General features: G+C 46.5%; 1 protein-coding gene across 1 annotated transcript in view; it reads right to left on the reverse strand.

Annotated features, from left to right (window-relative positions):
• LYRM7 (LYR motif containing 7) overlaps window positions 1-19,111 on the reverse strand; it is a 117,018-nt gene that overhangs the window by 71,570 nt on the left and 26,337 nt on the right. Inside the window, exons 5-6 of the mRNA XM_069881158.1 lie at window positions 898-970; window positions 151-221 (exon numbers count right to left, since the gene is read on the reverse strand). Of these exons, the coding sequence (XP_069737259.1) occupies window positions 151-221; window positions 898-970 (144 nt within the window). The remainder of the gene's footprint in view (window positions 1-150; window positions 222-897; window positions 971-19,111) is intronic.

Below are 19,111 nucleotides of genomic sequence, written 5' to 3' on the forward strand. Positions count from 1 at the left end.
CTGAGGGGAGACCTCATTGCTCTCTAGAACTACCTGAAAGGTTGTAGATCCTTTCAGATCTTAAAGGAGATCCTTCAAGAAATAAGCTCCTACGCTCCAATGCAAGCATTCTTATTCCAAGTGGAAAAAAGCAATGGAAACAATAAGTACCTCATTTATCTTGTCTTCAGATGTCTCATCTTGGTTATTTCTGAAGTCTTCATTTATCTTTTGTCTTGCAGCTAAATAAACAAAAAAAAAAACCTGAAGTGCAAATAAAAAGTGTAGCTTGTCTTGTCACAGCCTCAAAGCTCAGAATCCCAGGTCCTTTATAGCATCTGTCTCGTGCTCTGTCTGAAACATTTTAATAGAAGGTGCTATCGCTCAGGTGATACCACATCTTAAATTCACTGGTAGAGGCGTAAAATCACGTATCTAGCATTCTGAGCTTTAAAAATACCAAACACACAGAAGCCACAACTAAAAGTTGCTTTACTGCAAAAGCAGCGTTTATCCCCTAAGGAACAACTGAACATAAAGAAAATCTACTGAACAGTTCCGTACTGTTTAAACATGCTTTGGCTGGACTGAAGAGAGCAGCTAAAAAATAAGGGCGGGAAGGGGCAGGCAAAAAAAACCCAAACCAAACAGGAAGATCATCAAGGTTCCAAAGAGAGATGTTTTCTGTAGGAAATAGAGCCTTGAGTGCTTCAGTCTAACAACCATGGGGTTTTTTGTTTTTTTCAAATGAAAGGATGTTTTGTTACGTATACAAAAGTTTTCCCAAGGATTCTTTAAAAAATGTGGAAAAGAATAATTCAAAGGAAGGTTATGTTAAGAATTCTCTTTCAGTACATTCGGAGAAGAAAGTTCCACAGGAAGAGACCTAAGCATCCATCACACAACAGCATATCTCACCTTCAAGGGCTCTGGTATCATTTTTAAAAACTTCTTGCCGGGTTCTGTGTAATAATTTAAAAAGCTTCAAAACCTGTCAATAAAACAAGCACAGAATTAGCTTGTCCGCTAGCAGGATACTTAGTTGAAATTAACATGTTAAATAACATGCAGCTATTTAAAAAGTGCTGGTTGATCTTTCATGATCTTTCTGCTTACTACAAAATTTGGCATGGAATCAATATCTAAGATACTTTACCTCTATTCCCAATCAAGTAACTTGCAGCCAATACAGATGGGAGGAAATCAAAATCCCAGAGAGTTTATAGAAGCTTCAGATTAATCTAAGATGCTAAAGAGCACTAGCACTATGCTTGTTAACAACCATTTGGATTATGTGGAACAATCATGTGGCATCACGGGATTAGAATCCTGAAAATACAGTCACATAAACATCTATATTGAGCCAATATCAAATAAACACAACAGAGTTGGAAAAATTCCAAGTCACCTGCAGGGACTCTCAAGGGTACATCACTGGATAGTCTCCGAGTACAGAAAAGAGAGAAATATAAATGGGTAAAGCGTTCTGATACTTAGCAGCCAAGATGAGAAAAGGGAATACCAAAAGGATCTCCAAGTGTACTTTAACTATTTCAACAATTATTTTTCATGCCTCTGTATAATACTTGGTCATAATATTTTACAAAGCAAAAAACCCTTCTCTAAATATAACTGCCAGATCACCAAATAAAAACTTCAGTAAAAACAAATACTCAAAAAATTAAGATTTACAATGTACAGATGACACACCTCAGTATGCACATGAAGCAAAACCCCTGAGACTCACAGCTCCCCCTCATGTGGTTTTGGCTGTTTAGTCATACAAACTGCAATGAATGACAGAAATCCTCAAGTCCTTGGCAGACAAAAAAAATCATCTTCACAACAAGATAGTTTTTGAAGTTATGCCTAGTACTACCTGCTATGTTTTGGCACCCCTAAAAGGCACAGTTCCACGCACTTAATAACAATTGTTTTCTCACAGTTAGTATTCCAAAAGTTTATTAGAATAACACAGAGCAAACACAGAGCTGTTACGGAGAGATGACCATCTTAGCGGCATCCTCTGCAATTGTGAGCTACAGATGCAAACAACTGCCATCCTAAAAGTAAAAGGTCAATAAAAACATTCTGGCAGGGCCCTGAAAAAAGCGTGACCTCTGCTTCACATCTGCCAGTAACAGAAACAGCAAACAGCTCTGGAAGCTATTACCTTCAACATCTCCAACTATTCTCTCCACATTTTGAGATATTCCAAACCAAGTTCTCCCCTCTGCCCAGCGGGCCACTTAGCTACATCTTGAGATAATTCATCCTGAAGTGTGTACACACAAAAGACAGCTCTTAGGAAGAGGAAAAAAAGACAAGAGAACAGTAAGAACACGCAGCTTGCCAGTTCAGTACTGCTTCTTTAACAAAAGACGATCACAACTTTAGCAATATTAAGGAAAAGTTTACAAATAAGAATGAATTCAAATCTCACTTCAGCAGGTGGGTTAATCCACATCCTAATTTCTACTGTAATTTATGATTTAGAATCCTGTTGAGTATCTGCTACTCCATTATAGACACGTCGGGGAAGAGGATAAACTGGTGTGTTCTTGATTTCTTCTGAGTTCCAGAAATGTTTAAGTGAAAAAACTTCAGTCACTTTTACAAGAATTGGTGCGAGGCTTGACAAGCAGTTAATTCAATCTGGGAGGACACATATGAAAGAGAACATGGACTCTGCTCGCTTCTTTTCAGCTTCTGTGTCCTTAATAATTAGCAACTGAATGGCACCAAGTTGCTTTTAACCGCAGCCTTCCCAAGATAGCTGGATCTGTGGAAAGCATACGGACAGGATGAAAAGCCAGCAAATAAATTTCTTTTTCTGCAGAGACATTTGACTGACTTGGAGAGGGCATCCAGAAATATTTACACCACCTTACAAACACTGAAGTTAACGTTGCTAATTGTTTAGAGGCAAACACATGTATGGCGAAAGCTGAAAAAGCGTTTTATGGTTCTTCTGACCTCTTCGGTCAATAATTTTCAAGCAGCTTCCCCTGCTCTTTGCACACTATTGCAAATCCTTCCTGAAAAGTTCTTCACCACATCAACCTCAGAACAGTTATATCCGATGGACGAAGAAGAGACCGAGAGAAGGACCTGGGGGTCCTGGTGGACGAGAAGCTGGACAGAAGCCAGCAGTGTGCGCTAACAGAACAGAAGGCAAATGCTGTCCTGGGCTGCATTAAAAGAAGTGTGGCCAGCAGGTGGAGGGAGGTGACTCTGCTCCTCTACTTTCCTCTGGTGAGACCACACCTGCAATACTGCTCTGGAGCTGTCAGGACAGAAAGAGACTTGGACCTGTGGAAGCAGATCCAGAGGAGAACCACCGAACTGATAAAAGGCCTAGAACACCTCTGAAGAGAGGCTGAGAGAGTTGAGGTTGTTCAGCTTGAAGAAGCTTCCAAAGTGACCTTGTTGCAGCCTTTCAGTACTCAAAAAAGAGGACTTCTAAGAAAGCTGGGAAAAAACTTTTTAGCAGGGCCTGTAGCAATAGGGCAAGGGGTAATGGTTTTAAACTAGAAGGCTTTAGACTACATACTAGCAGGATTTTTTGTTTTTCTAGGTGGTGAAATACAGGCACAGGTTGCCCAGAGAGCTGGTAGATGCCCCATCCCTAGAAACATTCCAGGCCTGGTTGGATGGGGTTCTGAGCAACCTGATCAAGGTGAAAATGTCCCTGCTCACTGCAAGGGGGTGGGGCTAGGTGACCTTCGTGGTCCATCCCAACCCAAGGCATTCCATAATTCTCTCTGAAGCACGATATATTAATGCGAAGGCGCCGCTAAGCTCTACAGTCCCCTAACGAAACACTGAACTCCCCCAATACCTCAAGCGTATTAGCATCCCTATTACTACGCTTCAGAACACTTCGGGACCAGGGTTCAGGTCCCCGTGTAAATACCCTGTACTGTAAATACGACACATGCAACTAGCACTCCCATCTTTGTCTTTGCGTCTTCCCATCCCGGTTCACTCTCTCGATGCATCTGAAGCTCTACCTGATCACCAGCTCTCAATGTGCTCCCTTTTTCCACAACTGCCTTTGCACGTGAACCCCTACTTTCTCACAACTACCTTGGAGTTTTTCCTGCCCCAAAAGCCTCTGCCCGTTGACGCTATAAACGCTCGGCGCTGCTAGGAGAAAAAACCAAACCAACCCAAAGCCCAAAGCCCAAAGCCCAAAGCCCCGACCCGCACTGACCCGCAGGCAAAACCGCCCGCAAGCCCGCCACTTGCACCTGTCGCCACTGACAGCCCCGCAGACCCGAGGCGGGGGCGCTGCCTCCCCCGCAGGGGAAGGGCAGGGTGGGCCCCGCCGTCCCCGGGCGCTGCGGAGGCCCCGGCACCCGCCGCCGCCCCCGCGCACGCGCCGCACTGACCCGCCCGCGGCTCCCCATGCCGCCCGCTTCCGGCCCGAGCCGCGGCGGGGCCGGACGTGGCCGTCGAGCGCCTTCCGGGTGCGCCGGCACTGCCGCCCCGCCGCGCGCGGCTTCCCGCTCCCGTGGTTCCGGGCAGCCTTTGCCTCCCCGCCGCCGCGCTCCGATGCCTACGGGGGCTGGAGGGCACGAACGCGGCCTGATTGCTCTGGGAGACAACCAGGAGCCAAAAGAGCAGCTCAGGGTTGTCGCACCGCTGACATGAGAAGCAGTTACTACTGCAAAAAGTGGAATACTTTGATTTAAGCTAAGGCGGAGTTAAGTTTCATCAAAGTGTTTGTACTTCAAAAGTCAGACGGAACGTCCCTCTCATCGTGTGTTTTTGCAGTCAAGCAGCATTTTTCCAGCCGCTGCTCATTCTTTTGAGATGACGACCTCCTGTGTGAGATTGTGTACAGAAGAAGCCAGAAGGGTTAAGGCTCAGCTAGAAATCAGATTGGCAAAGTCTGTGAAAGATAACAAAAAATCCTATAAATACATAAATAATGAAAGGAGGACTAGGGAGACCATACAGTCCCTATTGGACGCAGAAGGAACAACAGTGACAGGGGATAAGGAAAAAGCTGAGGTACTTAATGCCTTCCTTGCCTCAGTCTTTAATTGTAAAGAAAGTCGTTCCGTCTGTGTACAAACCCAGGAGCTAGAGGGGCAAAATGAGGCTCCCATGATCCAGGAGGAGGTGGTCAGAGCCTTGCCAGCCCGACTAGACATCCACGAGTCTATGGGGCTGGATGGGATTCATCCCAGCGTATTGAAGGAGCTGGCGGATGTGCTGACCAAACCCCTTTCCATCATCTTCCAACAGTCCTGGAAGACTGGGGAAGTTCCACTGGACTGGAGGCTGGCTGATGTTGTGCCCATCTACAAGAAGGGTCGCAGGGAGGATCCGGGGAACTACAGGCCTGTCAGTCTGACCTCAGTGCCAGGGAAAGTCATGGAGGAGGTGATCTTGAGTGCTATCATGAAGCACATGCAAGAGAACCGGGTGCTCAGGCCCAGTCAACACGGGTTCACAAAAGGCAGGTCTTGCCAAACTAACCTCATCGCCTTCTATGACAAAGTGACTGGGCTGCTGGATGAGGGAAAGGCTGTGGATGTATCTTCCTGGACTTGAGTAAAGCCTCTGACACAGTTTCTCACAGCATTCTGCTTGAGACACTGTCAGCCTCTGGCCTGGGCAGACGCACACTCTCCTGGGTGGAAAACTGGTTGGATGGCCGGGCCCAGAGCGTGGTGGTAAATGGTGTGAAATCCGGCTGGAGGCCAGTGACAAGTGGTGTTCCCCAGGGCTCAGTGCTGGGTCCAGCCCTGCTCAATGTCTTTATCAATGACCTGGAGGAAGGCATTGAGTGCACCCTTAGCAAGTTTGCAGATGACACTAAGCTGGGTGGAAGTGTTGATCTGCTGGAGGGTCGGGAGGCTCTGCAAAGGGATCTGAACAGGCTGGACCGCTGGGCTGAGTCCAATGGGATGAGGTTTAACAAGGCCAAGTGCCGGGTCCTGCACTTGGGGCACAACAACCCTGTGCAGTGCTACAGACTAGGAGAAGTCTGTCTAGAAAGCTGCCTGGAGGAGAGGGACCTGGGAGTGTTGCTTAACAGCCGACTGAACATGAGCCAGCAGTGTGCCCAGGTGGCCAAGAAGGCCAATGGCATCTTGGCTTGGATCAGAAAAGGCGTGACCAGCAGGTCCAGGGAGGTAATTCTCCCTCTGTACTCGGCACTGGTGAGACCGCACCTCGAATCCTGTGTTCAGTTCTGGACCCCTCCCCACAAGAAGGATGTTGAGGCTCTGGAGCGAGTCCAGAGAAGAGCAACAAAGCTGGTGAAGGGTCTGGAGAACAGGCCTTACGAGGAACGGCTGAGAGAGCTGGGGTTGTTTAGCCTGGAGAAGAGGAGGCTGAGGGGAGACCTTATTCTCTCTATGGCCACCTGAAAGGAGGTTGTAGAGAGAAGGGTGCTGGCCTCTTCTCCCAAGTGACAGGGGACAGGACAAGAGGGTATGGCCTCAAGCTCCGCCAGGGGAGGTTTAGGCTGGACATTAGGAAAATTTTTTTCACAGGAAGGGTCATTGGGCACTGGAACGGGCTACCCAGGGAGGTGGTTGAGTCACCTTCCCTGGAGGTGTTTAAGGCACGGGTGGATGAGGTGCTGAGGGGCATGGTTTAGTGTTTGATAGGAATGGTTGGACTCGATGATCCGGTGGGTCTCTTCCAACCTGGTTATTCTATGATTCTATGATTCTAAGTACGATCTGGGGTGAACAGATGTGCTTTTTCCGATAATCACCTCTGCTTGCAGTCTCTTCCCGTCTTAAATGCAAAGTCAGGCAGAGCTGGCTCTGAGTTAGCAAGAGATGTGACTGTTGTGAAGCTCCTAACAATGCTGAAATTAGTCCTTGGAGAGTAATAGAATATGCGTAAGATTTCTCGGAAAATGTGCACGTATGCATGTAAGTGGGAAGTGTATTAAGCACCTAGCTCGTGTCTCGCTCTACGTGTTTGCTGGAGATCGCTGCCTCGTCTTGCCCAGGCCTGATAATGGATGCTTGCTTCCTAAACCTCCAAAAGGAGTCTCAACAAGTTTATTTGCCGGCACTGATGCCTCTGTGGCCTGACCAGCCCACGGCCCAGGGTTGCAGGAGTGCAATGCGGTGCAGTGCATGACTCCAGCCCCACCACCGCCTGAAGGCTGGCCCAGCAGCCACTGGTTCACGGGATTCCGTCACACAGCAGCACATGGAGCCTTCATCCAGTACATCTCTCTAGTTCGTTACAGGTTACCAAAGAATAATCAGTGTCCAGAGGCGGGCCATAAAGTTGGTGAAGGGCATAGAGAGGAGGTCGTAAGAGGAGCAGCTGAAGTCGCCTTGGCTGTTCAGCCTGGAGAAGAGAAGGCTGAGGGGGCACCTCATCGCAGTCTACAGTTTCCTCACAAGGGAAGGAGGAGGAGCAGGCACTGATCTCTTCTCTCTGCAGACCAATGATGGGACCCAAGGGAACGGCAGGAAGATGTGCCAGGGGAGATATAGATCGGATATGAGGAAAAGGTTCTTCACGCATAGGGTGTTGAAGCACTGGAACAGGCTCCCCAGGGAAGTAGTCACGGCTCCGAGCCTGACAATGTTCAAGAAGCATTTGGACAACACCCTCAGACACATGGTGTGAGTTTTGTGGTTGTCCTGTGCAGGGACAGGAGATAGACTTGATGATCCTTGTGGGTCCCTTCCAATTCAGGACATTCTAGGATTCTATGAATAAAGGAAACAGATGTCTATCGCAAGCCACCATCAACCAGTTCTACAGGAAAAATCAGCATTACAGCAAAAACCAAGAACAGAGGCAATCAAGCAGGTGCTCACTAGTCACGGTTACTCCAAACTTGCCATTAGCGGAGCAACTTATCTGCAATGTAATGCCAGATACCTTATAACAGATCCCTCATGGATATATATTAGCAGTACCAGTTGAATTAGATTTCAGAAGGGGCCAAACTGTCCTGGAGAGGAGGATACACCAAGCTCAGATAAGAAGCCAACCATCCCAGCAGCGGGAGGGCTGACCGAGCTGCCTCCAGCGTTGGCTGGTCCCAGTGGGGGACTGTGCAATAACAGCGTCACTTCAAAGACATTCCGCAGCACAGAGCCTGCAGTCAGCCTGGCAGCCCCACTGGGAGTCCTACATCTTGTAGAAGTTTCTGCAGAGAATTTAGCCTGTTCAGGAACAGAGAAGTACACGGAACATGGATGGTGAAAGAGAGAGGCTACATTTGTAAAAACAAAAAAGTCATTTTTATGTTATAGAGACATAAAATGCTGCAGAACATCTTGGGATGTCTCTGGTTTGTAGGTATCTAGCTGTCCTGAAAAGCTTCGTTTTTCAAGGACGCTTCGGGTTCACAAGCTCAGAGCTCCCAGGCTGGCAGGCATTTTTTCCACTGGTGTTTTTCAACAAACATTTTCTCCTAATAACTCATTATCATAGGTCTCCCCTTAGTGCTTGCACATTTTCTTGCGGTAGTGGACAATAGGGTCTTTGGGGATGAAGGCAACTAGTCATGGTGGCATTTGAACTTTTCACTTTTCTTCCTTGCGCATGCTCTTAGGCTCTCTGGGTCCTCTTCAAGGCCATATCTGGCCCAGCTAGTTCTTCTTTCTCTGGTCGTTGTACCAGTCCTTGTTATCTTGGCTTAGCCAGATACAGTCACAGCCTCGTTAAAACTCCTTATTGTCACAACTCTATATTTTAGTTAATATTCAGACTTATCTGTCTTCTTTCAGTGTAGCAATCGACAACAATTGTCTAAACTTGTATATCTTATAGTGGTTTGTGCCTGAGGAATGTTTTTCTAAGGGGGACCCATTGTGCAAAGAACAGGTGTCCCGTCAACAAAACTAACGAGTCAGCGGTGGCGCTCATGGCTCAGTCAGACCCTGCTCTCCTTCCCCACAGCCCTCGGGGGGAGGAGGGGAGGCTGCAAGGAGGTGGCCCTGGCCGTGAGTGACATTGATCAGTCACAGCAGTCGTAGAACTCATGTTGCCCTCGCCTTCAGCCTACAGGGCGAGTGTGACACGAATGGACAGCGTGAAATGGTCCAAAAGTCCCCACGGCATGGCCAGGGTCACGTTAACTGCTACAGGCACCATTGCTGGCCCTCGAGCTGAGCTTGTGCTTGGTCGGTGGTCCTAGGCAGAGTGACTCTTGCACAGCCCCGTGCCTGCCCCATTGGCGAGCAGGCCCTGGAGTTGAGCGCAGCTCCAGGCGTGCAGCATTCCCTCCTGACCACAGCTCAGACAGGGGTTGTGTTTGGTCAGTTTACTTCTGCTTTTGGGTCGGTTATTCACAGTGCCCAAATGGCAGAAAAGGGCAGCATGAAAAGCAAAGCCCCACCGGCAGATCCCTGGGCAGAGCTGGCAACACAGAATGTGTGGAAAAGAGCCTGTGCTGCTTGCCACCAGCCCCACAGACGCTGCTCAGCATCAGTCAGGTGCTCCTGGGGGCTCCCGAAGCAGGAGGCTCCTCACGTCACAGCCCCAGCCCCCTAAAGAGATCCAGGCTCTCCTTCGTTCTCTTTCCTCAGCTCCTTCTTTCACTTTCCTCAGACCAGGTCCTCTCTCCAGAACACACATGCGATGAGCCAAAAACTGGGGCACCCAACAGCCATCGGGAACGTACAGAGCTTCCTTGAGAAGGCAGAGCTACTGCGTTCAGAACCAGCTGGGTGGCACGAGGTGCTCTTCCATCCTGCCTCTCCTCAGTTCTTCTGTCTAAGTACATTTAAAAACAAAGGAACAATGTTTAAATCCAAAGTTGTCTGCTTTTTTTCCTGTGGCAGTAGGTGGTTGTCTCTGCTCCTGCGAGTTATAGTATGATACCTATCAAGTTTTAGTAGTGTCTGTAGTTTTCTCTACCGTGCTTCGAAAAGTTCTGCAGTATATTAAGCAGCTCTTTGACAAATAATCTTCTTAAAAATCCCCAGTGATTACAGCAAGTCTATTCTTTAGATCAGATATTAACATAGTAGACATGCAGCTGTTATACTTACCAAGGTTCACTTGCCAGGCATGTGACAAGCAAATATTATTACAAAAATGTGAAAGAAAAGATTTGCCTTCTTTGCAGCAATTAACCAACAATACAAGACTAAAACTGTGCCAGATAGCACTGCACTTCTTATATGTTTATTAATACACAGGTCTGCATAAATCAGTAGAAAGAAAAGAGAGAAAAACAATTGCTTTTCACTTTGGACTCATCTTCCTCGGGGCAAAAAAATCATTGGTGAGCAGCAAAAACTGAATGGAAAGGACGTGGCACCAATGGGTGGACTGACAGGTCTACAGGCACTGGATTGTTGTGTCACCTGGCGATGGTATCCCACGTCCTGAGCAACGGCTTGTCACTCGCTCACTGCTTGTAGCCAAGCGGAGACTCTTGCAGGGGGCTCATCTTTGCACCCCAGCTGAGCAGTCTGCGTGCCTTGGCTAGTCCAAGAATTTTCTATGGCCCTGCCTCAGGGAGCCAGAGCATCCCAGCAGGGGCGCTTGCTGCAGCAGAGGTGAGCTGGGAGGGGAAACCTCACCCCTGGGAGCTGGGAGGGTTTTCTTCTTGTGGGACCTGGGCATTTCTTCCACCTGTCTCCGGGGCAGTCAACGAATGCGGCCTCTCTTCCTCTCCTAGCATAACACCCCCTGCTGCAGCAACAGCGAGAGGGAACAACATGAGCTCCACAACCCCCCCCAGCCCACTGCAGGAAGGCAAGAGCATGGCCACAGAGCTGGAGGACTGCTGTCCCATCTGCTTGGACAGCTGGGAGGAGCCCAGCTTTGCTATGCCATGCCTCCACCGCTTCTGTTACACCTGCATCCTGCGGTGGGCTGATGATAAGCCCGAGTGCCCCCTCTGCAAGAGGAGGATCACATCTCTAGTGCACTCGGTGCGAGCGGACGATGACTACATGGAGCATGTCATCGCTCCACCCGCAACATCAGAAGTCATTGTCCGCCGGAGGGAAGGAGCTCAGGAAGACTCCGCTGTCCAGGACCTCCACCACCCTGGAGCACCCCAACCACAGCCTGAGGAAGGGATGTCCAGAGCTCCTGTGAGCGGCCTCCAGCTGGAGGAATGGGCGAGCCTTTTCCAGGCTCTCCCCTCGTTCCTCGAGATCCTGCTGCCCTGGCTCCACACAACACTGCGGCAAATCTTCGATGGCAGCCAGGCAGAGGCAGCCTTGGTGGAGGAGACTGTAATAGACATCCTGACCAACCATGGGGTGGACGAAGAAGTCCTTGTTCAGATGCTGCACGACTCCCTCCTTGACTACACAGTGACATTTTTTGAAGAACTTGTACCTGTTGCTTTGCAACGGTGGCGCAGGGAAGCCTTTCGTCTGCTGGGCCTGCAGGAGGGTCTCCCAGCCCCAATTCAGTCCCATGCAGCGGCAGCCCTGCAACATCCATTGCAGACAAGCTCCCCGGCACCTCCTCCACTACCATCGGTGGGGGTGCCAGCAGCCAATGCTCCATCCCCACTGTCCTCGCTGCCAGAGGAAGGAGCATCCCGGGAGGAGCCAGCAGTGGCCATGCCCACACACAACACTTCCAGCCAGGGCAGGGAACGCTCCCCTGTGAGGCCACGGCGGACCCGAAGGAGGAGAGCCAGCAGCTCGGAGGACGCTCCAGCCAACAAGAGGCCAGCACCACGCCCCTGATGTTGTATATATGTTCAGCTACTACAGCTATTCAAAACTGTTTTCTTGTATATATGTTAACCTACTACGGCTATTCAAAACTGTTTTCTTGTATATATGTTAGACACAAAGTACCCATAGAGAAGTTAGTTAGAAATTAGTTAATTAGTTAGTTAGTTACGCATAGGACTTAGAAATTTTATTTTATAGAATCATAGAACCACCAGGTTGGAAGAGACCCACGGGATCATTCAGTCCAACCATTCCTATCAAACACTAAACCATACCCCTCAAGGCCTCCTCCACCCGTGCCTTGAACACCTCCAGGGAAGGTGACACAACCACCTCCCTGGGCAGCCTGTTCCAGTGCCCAATGACCACTTCTGTGAAAAATTGTTTCCCAATGTTCAGCCTAAACCTCCCCTGGCGGAGCTTGAGGCCATTCCCTCTTGTCCTGTCCCCTGTCAGTTTGGGATAAGAGGCCATCACCCTCCTCTCCACAACTTCCTTTTAAGTATTTGTACAGAGCAATGAGGTCTCCCCTCAGCCTCCTCTTCTCCAGGCTAAACAACCCCAGCTCACTCAGCCGTTCCTGATAAGGCCTGTTCTCCAGCCCCCAGCTTTGTCGCTCTTCTCTGGACATGCTGGTCAAAAATGAACAGAGAAGAGAAAGGACCAACTCTCTGCGAGAAGCCTTTGTATCAATACATAACAAATCTATGCACAAATACAATGGAAACAGAGAAGATTTGTGCCAGCTCTGAGGAACCCACACCTCCACAGAAGGCAATAGGAATCGCAGCATTTGCTGCCCAGAGGCTTACCAGAGCATCCTACCACATGCCCAGAGAGTCAGCCTATGATGATTTCCAGATACAGTCTGAAATTGAAAGGCTGTAACCTGTTCCACAAGCATGTTCCCATGTTAGGACCATAGACAGAAGTAGGACTTTTATCTCGGTCTCGATACAGGCTATACGGAGACAGACTAGTCTATTTGCTGGCAACTTTTTGAGAAACAGATTAGTTCTTCCCTGACCATTTCCTCTTGGTACTTCTGCCGAAGTCTTTGAACGCCATGTCATTACTTGTGAATGGGCACAAAGGAAGGCAGAGATGAACAAGCCTAATTTCTGCACGGGAATTTCTTTAAACGCTCACATTTTGAAAAAAGCAACAGATGTACAGTTAACTGAGTTCTCTGTAAAGCATCTGATACCAGGGGGTCGGGAAACCACTAAGACTTTAAACTGAGATCCTGACTGCTAAGGCTCAGAGAAGTGGTAGAACAACAGTGGTGCTGAAACACCTGTAATTCTTGAATGTCCAATGTAGTGAATCTGCTCTTTATGCTCCTAGTACATCCACTTTTGAACATTTGACATTAACTAGTATGTGTGTCTATCGTCAGCTTGTATACATGGATAGATCTCTCAACCATTCCAGCTGCGAGATGTGCACAAAGCTTTCACTCTCAAACTTGAGACAAATATGTCAAAACAAATGCTGATTCAGCTTGCTTTCTCATATACTGATGTCCTAGACAGTTACAAAATTCAGACTGCACTGGTAACACTGGTAGCAATAGTCAGCGCATATGGGACATCAACTTTCACTCATTAATTCGGTACTGGCACTTGGTTGGGCAAAGAAACAAGGGGCTGGGGAATTTTGCAATTGTTTGCAAGACAGTAATCTAAACTTTACACTTCTTAGTGAATATCCAATGTTACTGTAATATTGAAAATGCAAGCTCGCAAAATTCAAGTACTATATACAAATACTGATACCGTGACACTGAAATAGCAAAAAGCCTTTCTGAAAAGTTACTGCTCTTAATGTGAAGGGAGAGACATTTCTTCTTTTTGTAACTGATTTGTAACTGGTTTTGAACATGTTCTCAGAGTAGAATCTGTTTTGACAAAACAAACTATTGCTTCCAGATGTCTGTGATGGTACCTTGGTTCGAGAGGATTCTCAGCTATCTGAAAAAACGCAGCTTGAGTTTCCAAATCAGGAAGTAACAGCTGCAACGCTTCTCTACGGTAGAAGCTTCTGGGAAGCAAAGAGTGGTTTTAATCGCCTTTTTAAAACATATATGGAAATGCAACTCTGTCAGCCTCTAGAGACTGGAAAAACACATGCTTTTGTTACAGTTTGTTTTGGGACATATAACAAAGTCAGACTTGTCTGCAACAAAGCTTTTACATCTGTGAATCTGATGCCTATTTACAAGGGTTACTAGCCACAGAGATGCAAGATACTAGGTTAACAAAGTGCATCCAAGAGCCTCCACTGCTACACCAGGAACATGTAACAAGCTGCTCCTCCACAAGTGGCACTACAGTCAGTTTCTGCAGAGCTACCAGCTTTTGCCAAGGCTTTGGAGGGGGGAGGACGGGGGGAAGGAGTTACAGTGTTCTCCTGTGCCATCCCAAAGGACTTCATAAGGTAGTGTTTTCCTGCAGCCTTCAAATGCTGGGTCCTTCTAATGCATCCCTTTGCTTTTCAGTAAATCAAAACATAGGAAAAGTGAGTTAAAGTAAAAGCACTCACAACGACACCACAACAGACATTGCACTGCACTGAGAAGTTTTGACAAATTATATCCAGATATCCAGAGGCAAAGATAGTGCAGGACATATTGAGCAGGTAGATGGAAAGCACAAGAAAGAGGGCATAGAAACATAGGAACTACTGTATTTAGGAGAGAACACTGGCTAACAAAATGATTTCCTAGACTGGCTTATCTGAACAGGTAGAATGAAATTTTGACAGTAAATCACATTTTCCTCGATGGCAACTTTGCGCACAATGAGAAATTTCAGCAACCTCCCATAAGGTTGTTTCCCCAAATGGTTAAGTTTAAGGAATTGGGCAGAGAGATGTGCAATTTTAAAACCAAAAGACACTATGCCATAATATAGGTAGAAAAATAGCCAAGCAGACACATAGTCAACTTAGAATAAATACAAATGGTCACAAGCTAAATCTCCAGCACTGAAATGCAGTTTCAGAGGAGACACCACACTTATTGACTTAGTTGAGAAACAAAGTGGTGAACAAAAATGTGCCAGAAACATATTAACAAAGTGTGTATTCTCAGAAGAGCAGTTACTGCCTGTCTGAGCTGTGAACGCACAGGAAGCTAAATTGTCTCCTCAGAAATGACCTGCCTGTCTTGCCAGGAAGTCTTGCCTGTCTTGCCTGTCTTGCCAAACTGTGCTCCCTATGCGCCCACAAAAAGTCCAGGCCACTGCTGCTAAAACTGTCTGTTTGCAGAATGCCCCAAGGGCAACACCTCACTGGGGGCTGAGTCACCTGGACTCTTACTGCCCATGTAAAACCACTTTAAGCCTCCGTTTGGCTTTTGTACGGAACGCCCGTGGACAAAGCGGCATAGGGCTTATCGACATCGATAGGTACAAAATGTGCAGGAAAACCTAGAATAAAGCTGTGTCAAGGCCAAGAGTTATTTTTCCAACACGTTTTAAAACAACTTCTTCAGACCTGCAAGTGCTAAACAGATTCATTTCAGCTCCCCAAAATGAAAGGTGCTGACAAAATCATAACCAACTTGTAACTTTTGCCTTCTAAACATTTTCCCAAAGAAACTTCATGCATCACAAGTTAAACAGGCAATGTGAAAAGTGTACTCGACACCAAATAAGCACACGATGACACTATTTGAACTCCACAATGAACTTCCAGTTCTGGCAGCATTGGAATGGCTGCAGAAACTCTGGACATGAGTAAACATGCAGACCATTTGTCTGTGAAATCTGCATGCCCAAAGCTGAATGTTACTAAGATGTTCAAGGCAGTATTGTGAATCTATGTGCAAAAGCCCTGAGTAAGTGCTTACCGGAACACATTCCTCCTTCAAAGGACATAGCTAATGGTGCTTTGCTTGTTTATGGTGTACCTAGTAAAGCTGTACTTGGTGTTCAAACACAAAGCTAGGATATATTCCATTTTATATCTTACACTGTGCTGTAGCAACTATTCCTCAAAAAGAGCACATCAGAGTGGAGTGTATTCCTGGAGCAATGAGGAACCTAAAATTTAAATTGGGCCATTAGGAAAAGTCACAGATTCATAGAATCATAGAGTAACCAGGTTGGAAGAGACCCACCGGATCATCGAGTCCAACCATTCCTATCAAACACTAAACCATGACCCTCAAGGCCTCTTCCACCTGTTCCAGCTACCCGTTAGGCAGCCCGTTCCAGTGCCCAATGACCCTTCCTGTGAAAAATGTTTTCCTAATGTCCAGCCTAAATCTCCCCTGGCGTTTGTACACAGACGGAACAACGTTCTTTACAATTAAAGACTGAGGCAAAGAAGGCATTAAATACTTCAGCCTTTTCCTCATCCCCAGTCACTGTTGTTCCTTCTGCGTCCAATAGGGACTGTATGGTCTCCCTAGTCCTCCTTTTATTATTTATATATTTATAGAAGGATTTTTTGTTATCTTTCACAGACTTTGCCAATCTGATTGCTAATTGAGCCTTAGCCCTTCTGATTTTTTCTCTACACAGTCTCTACACAGAATTAGACACCAAGAATCCAGGGATATAAAATTCAGCAGTGCAATAGCTTTGTTCTTCTGTTGGAGATGCCTCTAGCCTTCTCTCAAGTGACAACAGCTGGAATTTTTCCATCATACAAGCTAGGTTTTATTTTGATATCTTAAGGTAGAAAAGAGAGGTAAGTAAGGGAAAGAAAAAGAAGTCAGTTACCAGAGTACTATATTTCATTTTTGTTATCTATTTAAGTTTTATTTTAAGGGTATTTATTACCACCAACTTCTCCTTGTGGAGGCTGTTGTAAATTCCTTTAATGCGATTACTTCACTCCTCTGCCCACATACTTCCTTTGCATTAGGCATGCCTTCCTGGCAATATTGATTATGAATCAGTTTACTTGTGACAACCGTTCCAAGCAGAGCTTTTAGAAGGCCATGAAAACTCTTCTTTCCCAAGGTGTTTCAAGCACAAAGAAAAGATATTAATATAAAGCTTAACGTTTTCTACATGCTCAGCTATAGTAAACAAAGAGAAATTTCTTCATACTGTAACCAAGGCAGAGACAAAGTTATTTTTGTCTGATGGCACTCACTTCAGGACAGGGTAAGCCAAGAAATCTCTGTGTGATGGGTCTCAATAATAACACGCTGGGTCTAGGCAGGAAGATGTTACAGCGCAAAACACCAGCCCCACAGAAACATATGAGAAGATAATTTTAAATGGAGTTGTAGGCTGTGAGGGCTGCTGGGAGAGGGCAAATCTAATGTTCATTCATTTTGCCTTATCTTCCCTCAGTAATCAGGATTTATCCCTCTCTCTAGCTGGACCAGTTTAGCTAAAATTTCCATAAAGACTACTAGCAACGTCAGAGAACCCGGAGCCAGCCTGCAGATGTCCTCAGCTGTAGCTGAAAGAAGAAAAGAAGGATTCAGTTAGTAATTGTTATATCAAATTCACTCAGGAAACACAGAGGCATAAACTGTACTTGTGGCTTCTTAAGAACTCGCATCCCTAAAGAGAGATTCCTCCTGAGAGAGGTCAGGAGCTGGTTTTGCCAGGAGCTATGCCATCTGTCCCGAGACAGGAGCAGCACTGAGTGGAACCAAGGAGGGATCCTAAGTGAGCGCATGATTCCAGTGGCACCCTGAGACTTGCCAAACAATTCCTAGTTTCAACAGGAAAGATGTAGCAAGAAAAGGTACCTGGGAGCAAGGCATAATCATCCTTTTCAGTGGGAACTCCATCTCAGAGAGGCTTAATGCAACAGAGGCATCATGCTAAAAAAATGTCTTGGAAATACGGTTTGATGCACCAGAGCCACCTGGTTTTATGTCTTCAGTGGTTCCTTCTGTAACTTCCATTAGCGTCATGTTTGCCAAAACATGTTTCTGTCAAACAGAGCCTGAGGGTGTCAGCATCTGGTTAAGCCAACTTTGAACACAATCTTACGCTTACATGAGAAACCTGCATGTGGCAGCCTGAAGCCTTTGGGTCTGCACTGATGCCCCAGCGATAGCACTAGCCCTACTTAGCTGAGGTAAGGGCAAGCTGGTGCTGTGGAGCAAGAAGCTCATGGAGATGCAGTTCAGACCCTAAGTTGCGCCCCAGGCTTGCAAGTGCAGCTACTCAGTGCCAGAGCTTCACAAGCTCTTACTTTGTGATCAGCTCCTCTGAGTCTTACCTGATGGTTCAAGACATTCAAGAATTACCTATATGTGAATATGCAAGCACACACAGAGCATGTACCGTGCTCTAGGCAATCTATTTAACAACATAATCATAATTTTCAGAGTTTCTGTGACAAGCTAAATGCAAACATGCTGTGGTTTTTTGTCATGTCTATATTGTAGAATTGTACAACATGAAACAGCACACCTAACAACTATGAAAGTGATTCATAAACTTGCAGCATGAACTTTTTCATATAATCATTGCTATCCTATTGTGGGCACCAGCAACGTCTCCCCAACTTTATTTTGGATATTGCATGTATGCCAAATGGTTATTGAACTGAAAGTAATTTTCATGTGAAACATTTATTTTCTAGCACACTGAGGATGTATGTAACTCACCAGGGTTTTTTAGTACTGCATTGTATCTCACTGAATCAATTTTAGTGAGTGATTTCTGACAAAAATTCCTACTGTGAAAAGCAGAAAAATTAGAGCAGTGTTGGGCACCCGTAGACGTATTCTTCATCTCCCAGATTTGCTATTCCAGATATAAAGCCCTTAAAATACTACTGCTTCACTGTAAAAAAGCACTAAAAAAGCAGGCCCTGCAAAAGCAGGTCTTTTCTTGTCACCAAACTAGCAGAAAAAAACATATTATTCCATACAGTCTCCTTTTAAATTCATTTAAAGATGAGAAATAAGAAATGCCTCTGCTGATATGTCTCCACATCATTTATGCAGAACAGGTCCTGAGTGTGTACTGAAAAACAGGGGTTTTAAACAATTAGCCTTACCCCTGTCCTCCTGAAAGCCAGGCTCTTAATTCCTCTAATGGGGAGGAGATACCACCTCATAAGGAAACTCTGGAATGCCACTGTAACAACTTCCTTCCTCCTGTTCCACTTTTGTAGGTCTGCTTGGGGCCAGCTGTGACCAGGGTCCATTCTGCTCCTTCGGCTACTGATGTTGCAGATTCTGTTCCCGTTTAAGAATTGTCCCCTTGTGTGTTGTGGTTACGTGCATAGTTTCTGATCCCTCATATTCACTTCTTCCAAGGAGCTGCTCACACCTCACTCACCCCTTTGCCCTGCCATGGAGGGGAGAACTCTGGTGAACAACGGAGCAGTGTGTTGTTATTCTGTACAGCCACTGTGTCAGGTGCACAGTCATTGCCCTGCTGCTTCTGTGCTGTGGATGCAAACGCGCTCCTCTCACTGCTAAAGCTTATGGTTGTCCCACTCCTGCAGCTAAAGTCAGAAGACAAAAAAGCGATACAGTCACTTGAAAATGC

This window comes from Phaenicophaeus curvirostris, chromosome Z (genome assembly GCF_032191515.1).
Source record: "Phaenicophaeus curvirostris isolate KB17595 chromosome Z, BPBGC_Pcur_1.0, whole genome shotgun sequence".
In the NCBI taxonomy this organism is placed as follows: domain Eukaryota; kingdom Metazoa; phylum Chordata; class Aves; order Cuculiformes; family Cuculidae; genus Phaenicophaeus; species Phaenicophaeus curvirostris.